A 16,663-nucleotide genomic window follows, 5' to 3' on the forward strand; every position below is an offset into this window, starting at 1 on the left:
TGCAAGTTATCGCAAACGCTTGATTGCAGTTATTGCTGCTAAGGGTGGCCCAACCAGTTATTAGGTTCAGGGGGCAATTACTTTTCACACAGGGCCATGTAGGTTTGGATTTTTTCTCCCTAAATAATAAAACCATCATTTAAAAAATGCATTTTGTGTTTACTTGTGTTATATTTGACTAATGGTTAAATGTGTTTGATGATCAGAAACATTTTGTGTGACAAACGTGCAAAAGAATATGAAATCAGGAAGGGGGCAAATAGTTTTTCACACCACTGTATGTTACTCACCCCATGTAGTCTGTAGCATTGGCTGATAAAAATGTATATCCATTCTCTAATGAAACGTAAGATTACCAAGTTTCTGATTGAACGGGAGACCCAATGGTGGCCAACAGTGAGTGACCGCACACATCATCAAAAACATCCGTGAGAAAAAAAATCTAAACTTTATTGTTTGTGTCACATAATCCACAAATGAAATCATCCAGTTGTATACTCACACTAGCAAAACGTATGTACTTTTCCCAAAACACTGTTAAATAAATAACTCTGGAAAACGTAAATAGTCCACAAGCAGGAATTTGTGGATTTCCTTCAGATTGAACTGCGCTTTTGAACTGAAGGCAGGACTTCTGACCAATGAGTGAGGGGGAGAGGCGGGTCTTCACTTCAAAAACTCAATCCCATTGGACTTTAGCTGCTTGTTTATGATGTACGCCAATTTCTCCAGAAATACCGGTTTAACATTAGTGTCTTAGCAAAGAATGCATACGTTTTGCACAAATTTAGTGTACGACTGGATAACCAACATGTGGATCGTGTGACATGAGAATCTTGAGATTTCTTTTTTCACCCCATGGATGTTTTTCACAATGCTTGCCATTGGACAGCTGCTCACTGTTGGCTGGTATTATGCCACTAGCAAAATACCCGCGCTTCGCAGTGGAGAAGTAGTGTGTTAAAGAAGTTATGAAAAAGAAAACATTTTAAAAATAACGTAACATGATTGTCAATGTAATTGTTATGAGTGTTGCTGTCATCAAGGATTTGATTCTCATTATTTCTTTCAATCAGGTTCATATTTGGAGGACGTGTTGTGTTCAAGTTACCTTCCGTGTTTGTCAACCGTTGTAAAGATAACAGGTTTCATTCATCGAAGTGCTCACTACCCAAATCGCTACTCGTGAATCTAAGATGTTTAACAGGCAATCCGGTATTAACTTGTGGATTTGCCTGCCAATATTTAGCGGCAGCGTGTCTATGAACTTGTGGATTTTTCTGCGAGTAATTAGCGACAGCGTCACAAAGTTGTTTCCATCTAGCTGCATCAGAAAATGTACCACGACGTCTGAAACACCTCCTTTTTACTGTTTTCTCACAGCTTGGATTGCTGCTGTCGTAATCGGTTTGAGTTTCATGGTTTGCTTCAATTACGACAGTATTTGTAGGACTTGTGTTGAAGAGACATTCAGCATCTGTCAAGCGTTGTAAGCACACAACCGGTTTCATCGATAAAATCACATCCAGCTTTTGAGAGTTTAAACATTCATAAACATCAAAGTGTCCACTACTGAAATCGTCACCTGTGAGTCTAAGATGTTTAAGAGGCATTGGCGGTTGTCCAAAGGTGTAAAATATTTGGCCATTTCGGTACACTTGAAAGCGACAACCAAACAATTCAGCGACAGCCATCAACTCACATGCAGATCCATAGGTGAAGGACTTAAAGATGAAAGACGCCTCACGCCTGGACAAACTTGTTAAGAAGGCAGGCTCCATTGTAGGAGTAAAGTTGGACAGTTTAACATCTGTGGCAGAGCGACGGGCATTAAGCAAACTCCTGTCAATCATGAATAATCCACTGCATCCACTGAACAGGATCATCTCCAGACAGAGGAGCAGCTTCAGTGACAGACTGAGGAGACCCCACACTATGCGACCCTTCAATTCCACCCGGGGGAGTAAATACTAACATTAATTTTATTTTAATTTTTTTCATTTTTATTACTATTTAATTTAATATTGTTTCTTTGTATCAGTATACTGCTGCTGGATTATGTGAATTTCCCCTTGGGATTAATAAAGTATCTATCTATCTTAAGCATTTGACTCTTCTAGTGCTCCTGTGTAGTCTAATTATCTCCTGTACCGTCATCAGTCCACACCTTGAACCTGTCCAGTCATTCAATACATAAGACACAATGGATATCAAGAGTGAGCCTGATATGGCAGTGCAATATGTAACACAGAGAATGGAAAAGGCAGGCGCCATCTCCGGGCATGGAAACCACTCAGTAAGTGACAGTTCTTTGATCGATGGTGATCACCTCGATAGACATGTTAATGGGGGTACGGCTGGAACGATAAAGGAAATGGGTACCTGAACAATGTAAAGTAAATCTAAAATACCTACACAATAACTATAATCGTAATAAATGAACAATAAAACAGCGGAGAAACAGTGGATTAAATAAAAAGGCTGCAGTTATCAGTAGGGAGACGTGAATCCCGTGGCGAAGCAAGGAAGGGAATGTAGAGACCGGAGCGACAGACGGCCTTATATAGGCAGGCAGCCAACAACGTGGGAGGAGTGGGGATGGGGGACCCAACGCCGCCTCACACGGTGACCGAGCTGCAGGCTATGGACGTATATAAGTACATAAGTAGGTTCCAGTTATGATCATTACGCGTAGAATTTCGAAATGAAACCTGCTTAACTTTTGTAAGGAAGCTGTAAGGAATGAGCCTGACAAATTTCAGCCTTCTACCTACACGGGAAGTTGGAGAATTAGTGACGAGTGAGTGAGTGAGGGCTTTGTATTTTATTAGTTTAGATAAACTTTCTTCCTGTCCATTATGCATAAAAACAACATTTTCTCAGACACCACTACAAACTACATGGAGCAAGTAACCTAAAGAATATCATTTTGGGGTGCAAGATGCTCCCAGCCTCCCTCTTTCTATTCCTTTAATCGTAGTGTTGCGCTGTACCATATAAACCGATTCCAGTAGTGACAATGTTAAGATTGCTTCTGGAAATTTGTGGAGATGACTGAGAAAAACCAGAAGATGACGATGCCCATGTTGTTCTTTTAGCTAAGGAAGACGCAAGTTTCAAGGTCAGGTAATGACGGCACCACCCAGTGGAGACGTGTTGGATGTTGATTAGCACACTAAAGGAAGAACTTCAGTGTACTCTGTGCACAAAGACGATAAGAACCTTATGAAAACATTGCAGGAAATCTCAATAATGCACAAAATAAATCCTTTTATTTGCCCTCATTTTCAGAGGCCTAGTCCATAACCCTGGTCCAGGGTTATTTTTCCTGCTCTGTATGTTTTGTAAGGCCCATGTGGTCTTCTTTCCATAGGGTTTTGCCCATAATAGTAGATACTTGACAACTTCCACAGCTACGATCCCCCCCAGCAGGGTGGGTCCCATCAGCAGGAAGGCGGTGGCACTGATGTGTTTGAACAGATGGGGACTGCGCTGCTCCAAGTGCTTCTAGCATTTGATAAACTGGTGCGTCACTTCATAGATGCCCACTGATTCGCTGATCTTCTCGTCATAGTCATTCCAATCCTGGTTAAAAGAAACAAATGGGGAAAATGAAAACACTGAGTAATCTAGATTCTAGTAATAAAAACCTTCACCCTTTCATTCAAAATTAATCCTTGGGACATTGAGGTAAAATTTAAGTGGAAGGGAGGAAACACTCCATGAAGTTCTCAGGTGGCCATTCAAGTCTTAAAGTGATAGTGTGGTCCAGTCAAACTGGAATGTTTGACCACTTGTGATGAGAACAAGCCAAGCAGCCCGATAGTCCATCCATCCATCCATTATCCAACCCGCTACATCCTAACTACATGGTCACGGGGGTCTGCTGGAGCCAATCCCAGCCAACAGAGGGCACAAGGCAGAAGCCAGCCCCCCGCAGGCCCAATAGTCTCCTCCACTCTATCCACTTCATTTATCCAAAATACACAGATGAGCCGCAACATTAAAAGCACTGCCAGATGAAGTGAATACCATTAAAATGGCATCTGCCAAGGGGTGGGATAGTATAGGCACCAATGGAGCAGCCATTTCTTGAAGGTCACATGCTGGAAGCTACAAAAAGGGGCAAACGCAAGGATTTGAGCGACTTGGACAAGGAATGAATTGTGATGACTACATGAGTGGGTCAGAGCATCTCCAAGATGGCAGAGCTATCTAGTGACTAGTAACTACCAAAAGTTGACCAAGAAGGTGAATTGGCGACAGGGTCCAGGGCACCCAAGGATGCATGTGGGGAGAGAAGGCTAGACCGTCTGCCCCAATCCCATAGAAGGTCTACTGAAGCATGAGAGAAAAAAAGTGTCAGAACACACAGAGCGTCACTGCTTGTCTGGTCAGAGTGCCCATGTGGACTCCTGTCCACCACCTGAAGTGCCTACAATAGGCATGTGAGCATCAGAACTGGACTACGGAGCAATGGAAGAAGACGGCCTGGTCTGATGAATCACGATTTCTTTTAGAAACAGAGCATACAGCTTGGTGCATGTTCATTCGAGATGGCAGCAGGATGGAGACGTATTGACCTGCAGAGTCACAGAACCATACGTCACTGCAGGTCTACAGAAGTCTAGACCAGCAGTTCGCTAATAAACGTTTATAGCTCGTCACAAATCTAATTGACTAACACGCTAACCACACCAAACCCTAACCTTAACCATTTATCCTACATGCTAACCATACTAACCCCAGCCTTAACTTCCAACTGTTGTGGAGAAATCTTCAGAAAAAATGAGCAGAGTCTTCAGAAAGGCAGTCAGAATTTAGACTTTATTGCACAACATAGAAAACAACTGCGGAGCACATAAAGCCCATCACAGTTAATGGACTGAGCCTGGTGGTTTGGGCGCGACTCGTTTTTATTTCAGTTCTAATCACAAAACATCCACGTTTCGTACAGAATTCTCATCATCCACTTTCCGTGTTCTCTTTGTAATAATGACCTTGTGCTGTAACCATCACCTCACTTTGTAAGCTCCTTTCCACCAGTAATCAACAAATCTTTTCATAACAATCATTAGGACTCAGAGGTTGTGCTTCCTGCCTGGCCTGGAGATGACCATCACCTGATCATGTTTTATATTTCTCACATTCCTAATCTTGATTTAGTAACAATTGGAGGCCTTTTAATTGATTAGTCCTCGTCATTAAGTTGGAACCAGGATGACCCACATACAGTGCATCCGGAAAGTATTCACAGTGCATCACTTTTTCCACATTTTCTTATGTTACAGCCTTATTCCACAATGGATTCAATTAATTTTTTCCTCAGAATTCTACACACAACACCCCATAATGACAACGTGAAAAAAGTTTACTTGAGATTTTTACAAGTTTATTAAAAATAAAAAAACTGAGAAATCACACGTACATAAGTATTCACAGCCTCTGCTCAATACTTTGTCGATGCCCCTTTGGCAGCAATTCCAGCCTCAAGTCTTTTTGAATATGATGCCACAAGCTTGGCACACCTATCCTTGGCCAGTTTCGCCCATTCCTCTTTGCAGCACCTCTCAAGCTCCATCAGGTTGGATGCGAAGCGTCGGTGCACAGCCATTTTAAGATCTCTCCAGAGATGTTCAATCGGATTCAAGTCTGGCCACTCAAGGACATTCACAGAGTTGTCCTGAAGCCACTCCTTTGATATCTTGGCTGTGTGTTTAGGGTCGTTGTCCTGCTGAAAGATGAACCGTCGCCCCAGTCTGAGGTCAAGAGCGCTCTGGAGCAGGTTTTCATCCAGGATGTCTCTGTACATTGCTGCAGTCATCTTTCCCTTTATCCGGACTAGTCTCCTAGTTCCTGATGCTGCCACCACCATACTTCACTGTAGGGATGGTATTGGCCTGGTGATGAGCGGTGCCTGGTTTCCTCCAAACGTGATGCCTGCCATTCACACCAAAGAGTTCAATCATTGTCCCATCAGACCAGAGAATTTTGGATTGCTGCAGAGATGGTTGTCCTTCTGGAAGGTTCTCCTCTCTCCACAGAGGACCTCTGGAGCTCTGACAGAGTGACCATCGGGTTCTTGGTCACCTCCCTGACTAAGGCCCTTCTCCCCGATCGCTCAGTTTAGATGGCCGGCCAGCTCTAGGAAGAGTCCTGGTGGTTTCGAACTTCTTCCACTTACGGATGATGGAGGCCACTGTGCTCATTGGGACCTTCAAAGCAGCAGAAATGTTTCTGTAACCTTCCTCAGATTTGTGCCTCGAGACAATCCTGTCTCGGAGGTCTACAGACAATTCCTTTGACTTCATGCTTGGTTTGTGCTCTGACATGAACTGTCAACTGTGGGACCTTCTATAGACAGGTGTGTGCCTTTCAAAATCAGGTCCAGTCAACTGAATTGACCACAGGTGGACTCCAATGAAGCTGCAGAAACATCTCAAGGATGATCAGGGGAAACAGGATGGACCTGAGCTCAATTTGGAGCTTCGTGGAAAAGGCTGGGAATACTTATGTACATGTGATTTCTCAGTTTTTTTTATTTTTAATAAATTTGCAAAAATCTCAAGTAAACTTTTTTCACGTTGTCATTATGGGGTGTTGTGTGTAGAATTCTGAGGAAAAAAATGAATTTAATCCATTTTGGAATAACAATAACAAAATGTGGAAAACGTGATGCGCTGTGAATACTTTCCGGATGCGCTGTACTTAATCTCTCAATGTATCTTGTACAATGTGACTTGAATTGGGTCCCCACGCCGCCTCCCCTGCTCGAGGCTACAGACATTTAACTCCTTAGGTCCATCAGAGTAGGCCACGTCGTTCTGACCTGCTCTGCTCTGCCTCTTTTGTCACCTTTATGATGGCAGTGCCTCACTTACCTTTTCTTGTAGGTTGATTTCTGTAAATGGTGTTCCAGATTCGGCTCCTTCTGCTGCAAAGCCCGCCTTAAAAAAAAAAAAGAAAACAAAAGAAGACAAAAACGTCAACCCGGAAGGCTGCAGTCGAAGTTGGAAGTTTCCGTACACTGAGGTTGAATTCTTGAACACTCGCTTTATAAGCCCTCTGCAGATTTTATGCTAACACACTATAAATTTGGCACATCGTTTAAGACGTCTCCTTTTTGCAGGTAAAAGTCAGTTTGCTGACAATGTTCACAGACCTCAGAGTCAGTCAGTCACTCAGTATACCCTAACTACAGGGTCACGGGGGTCTGCTGGAGCCAATCTCAGCCAACAAAGCAGGAACAAATCCCAGGCAGGGTGCCAGCCCACCGCAGGACACACACACACACACACACCAAGCACACAGACCTCCGAGAATTTCACTTTTTACTGATGATATCACAATTTCAGTGGGTCACGTTTCCATACACTTTGTTAACTGTGCCTTTAAATGGCTTAGAAGATTCCAGAAAATGATGTCAAGCCTTTAGGCCAGCAGACAGTGAGCTTCTTGATAGCCAGTTAGCCTCACTGGAGTCAACGTGTGGATGTGTGTTAAGGTCGATCGTCAAACCCACTGCCTCTTTGCTTGACATAATGAGGAAAAATCAAAAGAAATCAGCCAAGACCTCAGAAAACAAAATGGTGGACCTCCACAAATCTGGTTCACCCTTTTGATCAATTTCCAAACACCTGAAGGTTCCACGTTCATCTATACAAACAGTAATAGACAAGTATAAACACCATGGGACCACCCAGCCGTCACACCACTCAGGCAGGAGACGCATTGTGTCTGGAGAAGAATGGACTTTGGTATGAAAAGTGCAAATCAATCCTAGAAGAACAGCAGAGGACCTCATGAGGGTGCTGGAGGACACAAGCAGACAAGTCTCGATATCCACGGTACAACGAGTCCAACATCAACATCTGCTCACTAATAAAAAAGCCACTACTCCAAAGCCGCCATCAAAAAGCCAGAGTGCAGTTTGCAGTGGCACATGGGGGCAAAGATCTGACCTTCTGGAGAAAAGTCCTTTGGTCTGATGATTCCAAGATCAAACTATTTGGCCATAATGACCATCGTTATGTTTGGAGGAAAATGGGTGAGGCCTGCAAGCCAAAGGACAACACTGCAACCGTCAAGTGTGTTATGGGGGTCTTTGCTGCAGGAGGGACTGGCATGCTTCACAAAATAGATGGCATCATGAGGAAGGAAAATGATGGATACACACTGCAGCAACATCTCAAGAGCTTGGCAAGGACGTTGAAGCTCAGGCACAAATGGGTCTTCCAGATGGACAAGGACCCCAAGCAGACCTCCAGAGTTGTGTCAAAAGGTATTAGGGTGGCCATCACCAAGCCCTGACCGCAATCCAACTGAAAAAGCGTGTGTGCGAGTGAGGAGGCCTACAATCCTGTCCCAGTCACACCAGTTCAGTCAGGGGGAATGGCACAAAATTCCAACAAGTTAGTGTAAGAATCTTCTGGAAGGCGACCGAGACATTTGGCTTTAACCCTTATCCATGAATGCCCTTTTTAGAACGTTTCCACGAAAGGGGGGGATCTTGCAGACCCCCATCTTGTAGACCATTTGAAACTGGTTAAATCTGCCTAAAAAGCAATACAATAACTTCAGAAATTTTTATTACCTCTGAAACGAAGTAAATGTGATGTCAATTTTCAATGGTTTACTTGGTCCCTTTGTAATAGTAATGCGTGTTCAGTTGTCACCAAATCATATAAAATAGAGTCATAGCAGCACTAAAACAAGACGTCAGTTACACGTCTGATTCGCATACAGGACAGTCACTCAGAATCGGCCTCAACTTCAACGGGTTTGCAGGTCAGACACACAAAGGAACGCTCGGAATGTTCCTGGCAAACTGGAAGTTTGTACTGGCAGTAAGCGGCCTTTACCTTTCTCTCCTTTACCCTTGGGCACATGTGGCAGCGTCGCCTCTTAGCTACATGTGGCAGCGTCGCCTCTTAGCTACATGTGGCAGCGTCGCCTCTTAGCTACATGTGGCAGCGTCGCCTCTTAGCTACATGTGCTGCATCTCCACGGGGCTGTTTCAGCATCAGTTTTTGTTTCCTCATCACGTGACACAGCGTCACTTCCATCATCACTGTCCTCTTCATTTGAGTTGTCCGATGTATCGAAATCCGACAAGGCCTTCATTATTTCAGCCAGGGCTTCACTTGCATTGAATTTCTTTGTTGCCCGTTGACTGATTGTTCATAAACACATCGACTGGACTTGATCTTCAACAAACTACACACCAGCAATGCCTCACGTAGGACTAAGAAAATCTAAACTAAAGAAAATACACATTTAAATAGAAAGTATAAAATGAAGCAAAAACGCTCGTACAAAAATAGTAACGTTTCCATAAATGGGGAGGGGGTCTTGGAGACCCCCAAATACTTTGTGCTACCGTTTCACTTATTTGCACTAAGCTACTGAGAAGCGGATTTCGGCACATTTTTCAGGCCAACACAAAATGAAAAGTCGGAAAATTTCATGGCCGTCATATTACCTTGAAAGGGAAAGAATTTGAAAATCTGCAACTGGGGGTCTTGGAGACCCCCTCATTCATGGATTAGGGTTAAGTTAAACAATTTAAAGGAAATGCAACTAAATATTTAAAAAAAATCTGTGGAAACTTGTGACCCCTGGAATTGTGATATGGGCAATAAAAAGTGGAAAACGCTCGGAGGTCTGTGAACATTGTTAGTAAAAATGACTTTTGCCTGCACAAAGTAGACGTCGTCCATGATTTCCCAGCTTTATAGTTTGTTAGTAAGAAAATCTGTGGAGGGCTTACAGAGTGAGTTTGACAGAATTCCCCCTCAGTGTATGGAAACTACGGACTTCAACTGTAGGTGTGCGATTGACATGCCACACCAGGAGGGAACCTGCAGGAGCCAAGTTGGGAATCCCCTGTACTCCTCCCTCCTCCAGATGGTCCACTCAGGGATCGAGATCATCCCGGCCAAGCCAGACAGCCTTCCACACTAACAGTTTCTAAAAGATGGATCAGAGGCGGCCTTTGGGGGTGGCGATTAGGGAAAACGCCCCAGGCCCCGCGATAGGACGATAGGAGATTCTTTTGTCACCGTCAGCTCATCATACAAATACGCGGGGCCTCTGCAAGACATTCAAATCAGTTATAGACTGAAATACGGTACGCGGTGGATTTCCGAGGACTCGTTACTTTAGAAGCCTTTCCCGGCATCTATACCAATAACCGAGAAGGCTCTTAGCACGACATTTTTGGTTTCAAAATACCATAATAATTACGCCCTTCAGTTTCGGATTTAAACTGGGTCAGCAAAGAAGGCGACGCTAATACCATGCAGGTGTCTCCAAATGGCCTTATCTCGACTCTTCTTTCTTGTCGAAATATAGAGTGAGAAATCATGTTTCTTGCTTTTGGGTCTTCGGCAGGACGTTCCTAACGGACGCCTCTGGTTGAAACTTATCAAAAATGACCTACGATCAACAATGTCGCGAAACAAACTGTGCAGTTTAGCAATCGAAAAGGAACTTGCCTCAACGTTGGACTACGAGGATCTTATCAACGATTTTGCTCAGCGAAAAGCCAGAAGAGTGGACTTCTGTCTGTGACTGTCAAAGCAGCGGTTTGTTTGGTAAGTGTTCGTTTTATTCCAAGTGCTCTGGTTCTGCGTAATTAAATAAATTTGCCGACTCCAGCGGGTTCGGCAGAAACGACTGTTATCTAGTTTGTTAATTTTGCGTGCAAAACGTTTCTGAATCATTAATTAAGTTGGTTAAAGGCCACTAAACCAATATAAGAACAATTACAATACGTAATGTACTCAAACGGCCAATGGCCCCTACATACAGTGGTGTGAAAAACTATTTGCCCCCTTCCTGATTTCTTATTCTTTTGCATGTTTGTCACACAAAATGTTTCTGATCATCAAACACATTTAACCATTAGTCAAATATAACACAAGTAAACACAAAATGCTGTTTTTAAATGATGGTTTTTATTATTTAGGGAGAACAAAAATCCAAACCTACATGGCCCTGTGTGAAAAAGTAATTGCCCCCTTGTTCAAAAATAACCTAACTGTGGTGTATCACACCTGAGTTCAATTTCGTAGCCACCCCAGGCCTGATTACTGCCACACCTGTTTCAATCAAGAAATCACTTCAATAGGAGCTGCCTGACACAGAGAAGTAGACCAAAAGCACCTCAAAAGCTAGACATCATGCCAAGATCCAAAGAAATTCAGGAACAAATGAGAACAGAAGTAATTGAGATCTATCAGTCTGGTAAAGGTTATAAAGCCATTTCTAAAGCTTTGGGACTCCAGCGAACCACAGTGAGAGCCATTATCCACAAATGGCAAAAACATGGAACAGTGGTGAACCTTCCCAGGAGTGGCCGGCCGACCAAAATTACCCCAAGTGCGCAGAGACGACTCATCCGAGAGGTCACAAAAGACCCCAGGACAACGTCTAAAGAACTGCAGGCCTCACTTGCCTCAATTAAGGTCAGTGTTCACGACTCCACCATAAGAAAGAGACTGGGCAAAAACGGCCTGCATGGCAGATTTCCAGGACGCAAACCACTGTTAAGCAAAAAGAACATTAGGGCTCGTCTCAATTTTGCTAAGAAACATCTCAATGATTGCCAAGACTTTTGGGAAAATACCTTGTGGACTGATGAGACAAACGTTGAACTTTTGGAAGGCAAATGTCCGCTACATCTGGCGAAAAGGAACACAGCATTTCAGAAAAAGAACATCATACCAACAGTAAAATATGGTGGTGGTAGTGTGATGGTCTGGGGTTGTTTTGCTACTTCAGGACCTGGAAGGCTTGCTGTGATAGATGGAACCATGAATTCTACTGTCTACCAAAAAATCCTGAAGGAGAATGTCCGCCATCTGTTCGTCAACTCAAGCTGAAGCGATCTTGGGTGCTGCAACAGGACAATGACCCAAAACACACCAGCAAATCCACCTCTGAATGGCTGAAGAAAAACAAAATGAAGACTTTGGAGTGGCCTAGTCAAAGTCCTGACCTGAATCCAATTGAGATGCTATGGCATGACCTTAAAAAGGCGCTTCATGCTAGAAAACCCTCAAATAAAGCTGAATTACAACAATTCTGCAAAGATGAGTGGGCCAAAATTCCTCCAGAGCGCTGTAAAAGACTCATTGCAAGTTATCGCAAATGCTTGATTGCAGTTATTGCTGCTAAGGGTGGCCCAACCAGTTATTAGGTTCAGGGGCAATTACTTTTCACACAGGGCCATGTAGGTTTGGATTTTTTTCTCCCTAAATAATAAAACCATCATTTAAAACTGCATTTTGTGTTTACTTGTGTTATATTTGACTAATGGTTAAATGTGTTTGATGACCAAAAAACATTTTGTGTGACAAACATGCAAAAGAATAAGAAATCAGGAAGGGGGCAAATAGTTTTTCACACCACTGTACACTGGAAAAAAACCGTGACGATTCACACTTAATATTTTCAATCTGAACCAATAGAATTCTTTTTAGCTTATTGATCCCACAATGTTTAAGTTGAGGCAAACACTTAGAGTGATTGGGTGCAATTCACTTGTTTTATACTAAATCTCTTTTTTAAGTTCTTCTTCTTCTTTGGCAGTTGGAAAGCCATCAAACTGGAAAGTTCGACCGGAAGAAAATACAAACGTCACCTCAAACACAGCACATGAACAACCTAAAATATTAGGTTAACTGAAATAGGATTTTTACATTTCTTCCCTCCACCATAACTTACTTTGGTACAAACAATTTTTTTTATTACTTTGATTGAGATCTGAAACCAAATATTTCAAGCTGCAACACTAAATGACTAATCTTAAGGTGCTTGAAAGAGAGAATTTACGTTGAATGAACACCATCAATGTTAGACTTTTTTCAGTGTAAGGCACCATGTTTTTTAACAATAATAAGGCGGACAAGCCCGTGAACGGGTGCTACGGTATATAGCCTGCACTTATGGCTCTCGGCCCCGCATATGACACTCGCCCAAGACCCTGCGTACACCTAACGCCGCCTCTGGATGGATGTTGACTTGCCGTGAAGGTGTTACATACACATTTGTGCCATTTGTGTGGCAAGTGCCTGCTGTCACCATCACGTCTGTCTGTTTGCATCAAACACCTCGCTTCCCATTGAAATTTGACACTTAAATCTGTCAACAAAATGTAATTATCATTGTCAGTCATTTTCTAACCCGCTTTGTCCTGAACAGGGTTGCCTAGGGATTAGTGGAGCCTATCCCACCCAGCATAGGGCACAAGGCAGGAACAAACCCTGGACATGGCGCCAGTCCATCACAGGGCATAATTCAAGTTATGATATCTCAAATAGAGAAGTATATGATATCTCAAATAGAGAAGTATAAAGTTTTGAAATGTCAAGACTTGCAAACATGTCTGTCCTAAAAGAGAAGAAGTCTGAGCAACTTCAATTGCGAATGAGTTTACAGTTTCAGATTCCCCTTGAGAGGGGTCACTTCAGCTTGTAGATTTTGTAGTTTCCTCTTTGACTCTTTTGAGAGCCACAGCAAACCAGACGTGGTCGAGGCGCCCAGTCGTGATCGTTACGTTATAATGATGAGGAGACAACTGAGGAGGCTACACACAGAAAAGCTGCAGCACCCATAATAAAATATTATACATGTTTATAAGGCACCATCTGTTGAAATGACAAATGTAATGCATTTTATTACTACATGCATTGCAAAATACATTCCAACAGTTGGTGCATAACAAACGTAAACGCTGAGGTCTACATTGAAAACCTAGAATTCAACCCGTCTTATACTGGTGGCACAGCTTGTCCATCTTAATAAAAAGATAAGGGTCTGTGTGTCCGTCTAGTTGCTGTGTCTCTGCCATTCCAACAGATGGTGCATCACAAACATTTCTAGTAATAAAATGCATTGCGTTTGTCATTCCAACTGATGGCACATCACAAACACTAATGCTGTATTGCCAATACTGAACTGGCTTGTGTGTCTGGTTCATGAGTGTGTTGGTGTTTGCCCTGTGATGGAGTGGCACCCTGTACAGAGAATTGTCGCTGCCTTGCACCCCATGCTAGCTGGGATAGGCTCCAGAACCCTGTTCAGGAATAAGCAGGTTAGAAAATGACTGATGGACGTTTAGAAAGTCTTGATTAGGTAAATCTAACTAAAAGTGATTTATTGCCTCAAAACCAGCCAACGCATCATGCTGTGCTCAAACCCATTTTCTCTTTGCCTCTCGTCCTCTCTGAAATGCTTGCCACCACACTCCATTGGCTCCTTGTTCTCACTGTCTGCACATATGACGTTGTCACTAATTAAGCAGTCACAAACATTTCTAGTAATAAAATGCATTGCATTTGTCATTCCAACTGAATGCTGCTTTTACAAATCCCATAGCAAGTGGCATATGACAGAGACATAGGTGTGGTGCACTGCAAGCAAACGCTGACGTCTACGTTGACTACTTGAATTTTCAGCCATCTTAGGCAGGTAAGACAGCCGGACTGATTCATGAAATGTTAAATTGCTTTTTCCACAACACTGAATTCTAAAATGCACATCTTGGACAACAACACGCAGCGCGATCCCAGAGGATGGCCCACACCACTGGCTCCTTGGGTTACACCAAAATGGCAATGGCTGTGGGAAACAATGTGGCTCTGTGTATATTTACAAAAGCAAACACTAATGATGATGAAAAACAGCCAAACCAAAGCATGCAGAACAAACGATGATTCTCCGACGTTTAAAACCCCAGAAAATATAGACGAGAATTCCGGAAAAAGTTAACTCCACCCGGAGAAAATTAACAAAAAGTTAAACAACCTAACACAATGGCTTACCTGAGGTTGAAAGTCGACAGGCTCCAGTCCACGGCATTCAAACTGAACGATTGTTTTAAAACGCTCGCTATCCTCAGCCTGGAGAGAAAGGACAAAACAAGGTTAATAGAGGTCTGGATGAAAGCCTCCCGGCATTTAGACAGGCAGATGAGCGTCTGGTATCTGGTCTGAGCTTTGTACCCTGGTTAAATAACGGCAGACTTGGCACAGAGTGGTTTGGGCAGGGCACCATGGGTCACATATCACTTGTTGTGATCTACAGTGCATCCGGAAAGTATTCACAGCGCTTCATCACTTTCTCCACATTTTGTTCTGTTACAGCCTTATTCCACAATTGATTCAATTCATTTTTTTCCTCAGAATTCTACACACAACACCCCATAATGACAACATGAAAAAAGTTTACTTGAGATTTTTACAAGTTTATTAAAAATAAAAAAACTGAGAAAGCACATCTACATAAGTATTCACAGCCTTTTCTCAATACTTTGTCGACGCACCTTTGGCAGCAATTCCAGCCTCAAGTCTTTTTGAATATGATGCCACAAGCTTGGCACACCTATCCTTGGCCAGTTTCGCCCATTCCTCTTTGCAGCACCTCTCAAGCTCCGTCAGGTTGGATGGGAAGCGTCGGTGCACAGCCATTTTAAGATCTCTCCAGAGATGTTCAATCGGATTCAAGTCTGGCTCTGCTCTGGCTGGGCCACTCAAGGACATTCACAGAGTTGTCCTGAAGCCACTCCTTTGATATCTTGGCTGTGTGCTTAGGGTCGTTGTCCTGCTGAAAGATGAACCGTCGCCCCAGTCTGAGGTCAAGAGCGCTCTGGAGCAGGTTTTCATCCAGGATGTCTCTGTACATTGCTGCAGTCATCTTTCCCTTTATCCTGACTAGTCTCCCAGTTCCATCCCCACAGCATGATGCTGCCACTACCATGCGTCACTGTAGGGATGGTATTGGCCTGGTTTCCTCCAAACGTGACGCCTGGCATTCACACCAAAGAGTTCAATCTTTGTCTCATCAGACCAGAGAATTTTGTTTCTCATGGTCTGAGAGTCCTTCAGGTGCCCTTTTGGTAAACTCCAGGCGGGCTGCCATGTGCCTTTTACTAAGGAGTGGCTTCCGTCTGGCCACTCTACCATACAGGCCTGATTGGTGGATTGCTGCAGAGATGGTTGTACTTCTGGAAGGTTCTCCTCTCTCCACAGAGGACCTCTGGAGCTCTGACAGAGTCACCATCAGGTTCTTGGTCACCTACCTGACTAAGGCTCTTCTCCCCCGATCGCTCAGTTTAGATGGCCGGTGGGCTCTAGGAAGAGTCCTGGTGGTTTCGAACTTCTTCCACTTACAGATGATGGAGGCCACTGTGCTCATTGGGACCTTCAAAGCAGCTGAAATGTTTCTGTAACCTTCCCCAGATTTCTGCCTCAAGACAATCCTGTCTCGGAGGTCTACAGACAATTCCTTTGACTTCATGCTTGGTTTGTGCTCTGACATGAACTGTCAACTGTGGGACCTTCTATAGACAGGTGTGTGCCTTTCCAAATCATGTCCAGTCAACTGAATTGACCACAGGTGGACTCCAATGAAGCTGCAGAAACATCTCAAGGATGATCAGGGGAAACAGGATGGACCTGAGCTCAATTTGGAGCTTCATGGCAAAGGCTGTGAGTACTTATGTACATGTGCTTTCTCAGTTTTTTTATTTTTAATAAATTTGCAAAAACCTCAAGTAAACTTTTTTCACGTTGTCATTATGGGGTGTTGTGTGTAGAATTCTGAGGAAAAAAATTAATTTAATCCATTTTGGAATAACGCTGTAACATAACAAAATGTG

General features: G+C 43.3%; 1 protein-coding gene across 2 annotated transcripts in view; it reads right to left on the reverse strand.

Annotated features, from left to right (window-relative positions):
• Positions 1–3,250: 3,250 nt before the first annotated feature.
• czib (CXXC motif containing zinc binding protein) overlaps positions 3,251–16,663 on the reverse strand; it is a 32,516-nt gene continuing 19,103 nt past the window's right edge. For both annotated transcript variants that reach the window (XM_039735355.1, XM_039735356.1), the window contains 3 exons: positions 14,829–14,906; positions 6,882–6,947; positions 3,251–3,585 (listed from right to left, as the gene is read on the reverse strand). In XM_039735355.1, the coding sequence (XP_039591289.1) occupies positions 3,508–3,585; positions 6,882–6,947; positions 14,829–14,906 (222 nt within the window). In that variant the 3' untranslated portion in view covers positions 3,251–3,507. The remainder of the gene's footprint in view (positions 3,586–6,881; positions 6,948–14,828; positions 14,907–16,663) is intronic.

This window comes from Polypterus senegalus, chromosome 14 (genome assembly GCF_016835505.1).
Source record: "Polypterus senegalus isolate Bchr_013 chromosome 14, ASM1683550v1, whole genome shotgun sequence".
Taxonomy (NCBI): Eukaryota; Metazoa; Chordata; class Cladistia; order Polypteriformes; family Polypteridae; genus Polypterus; species Polypterus senegalus.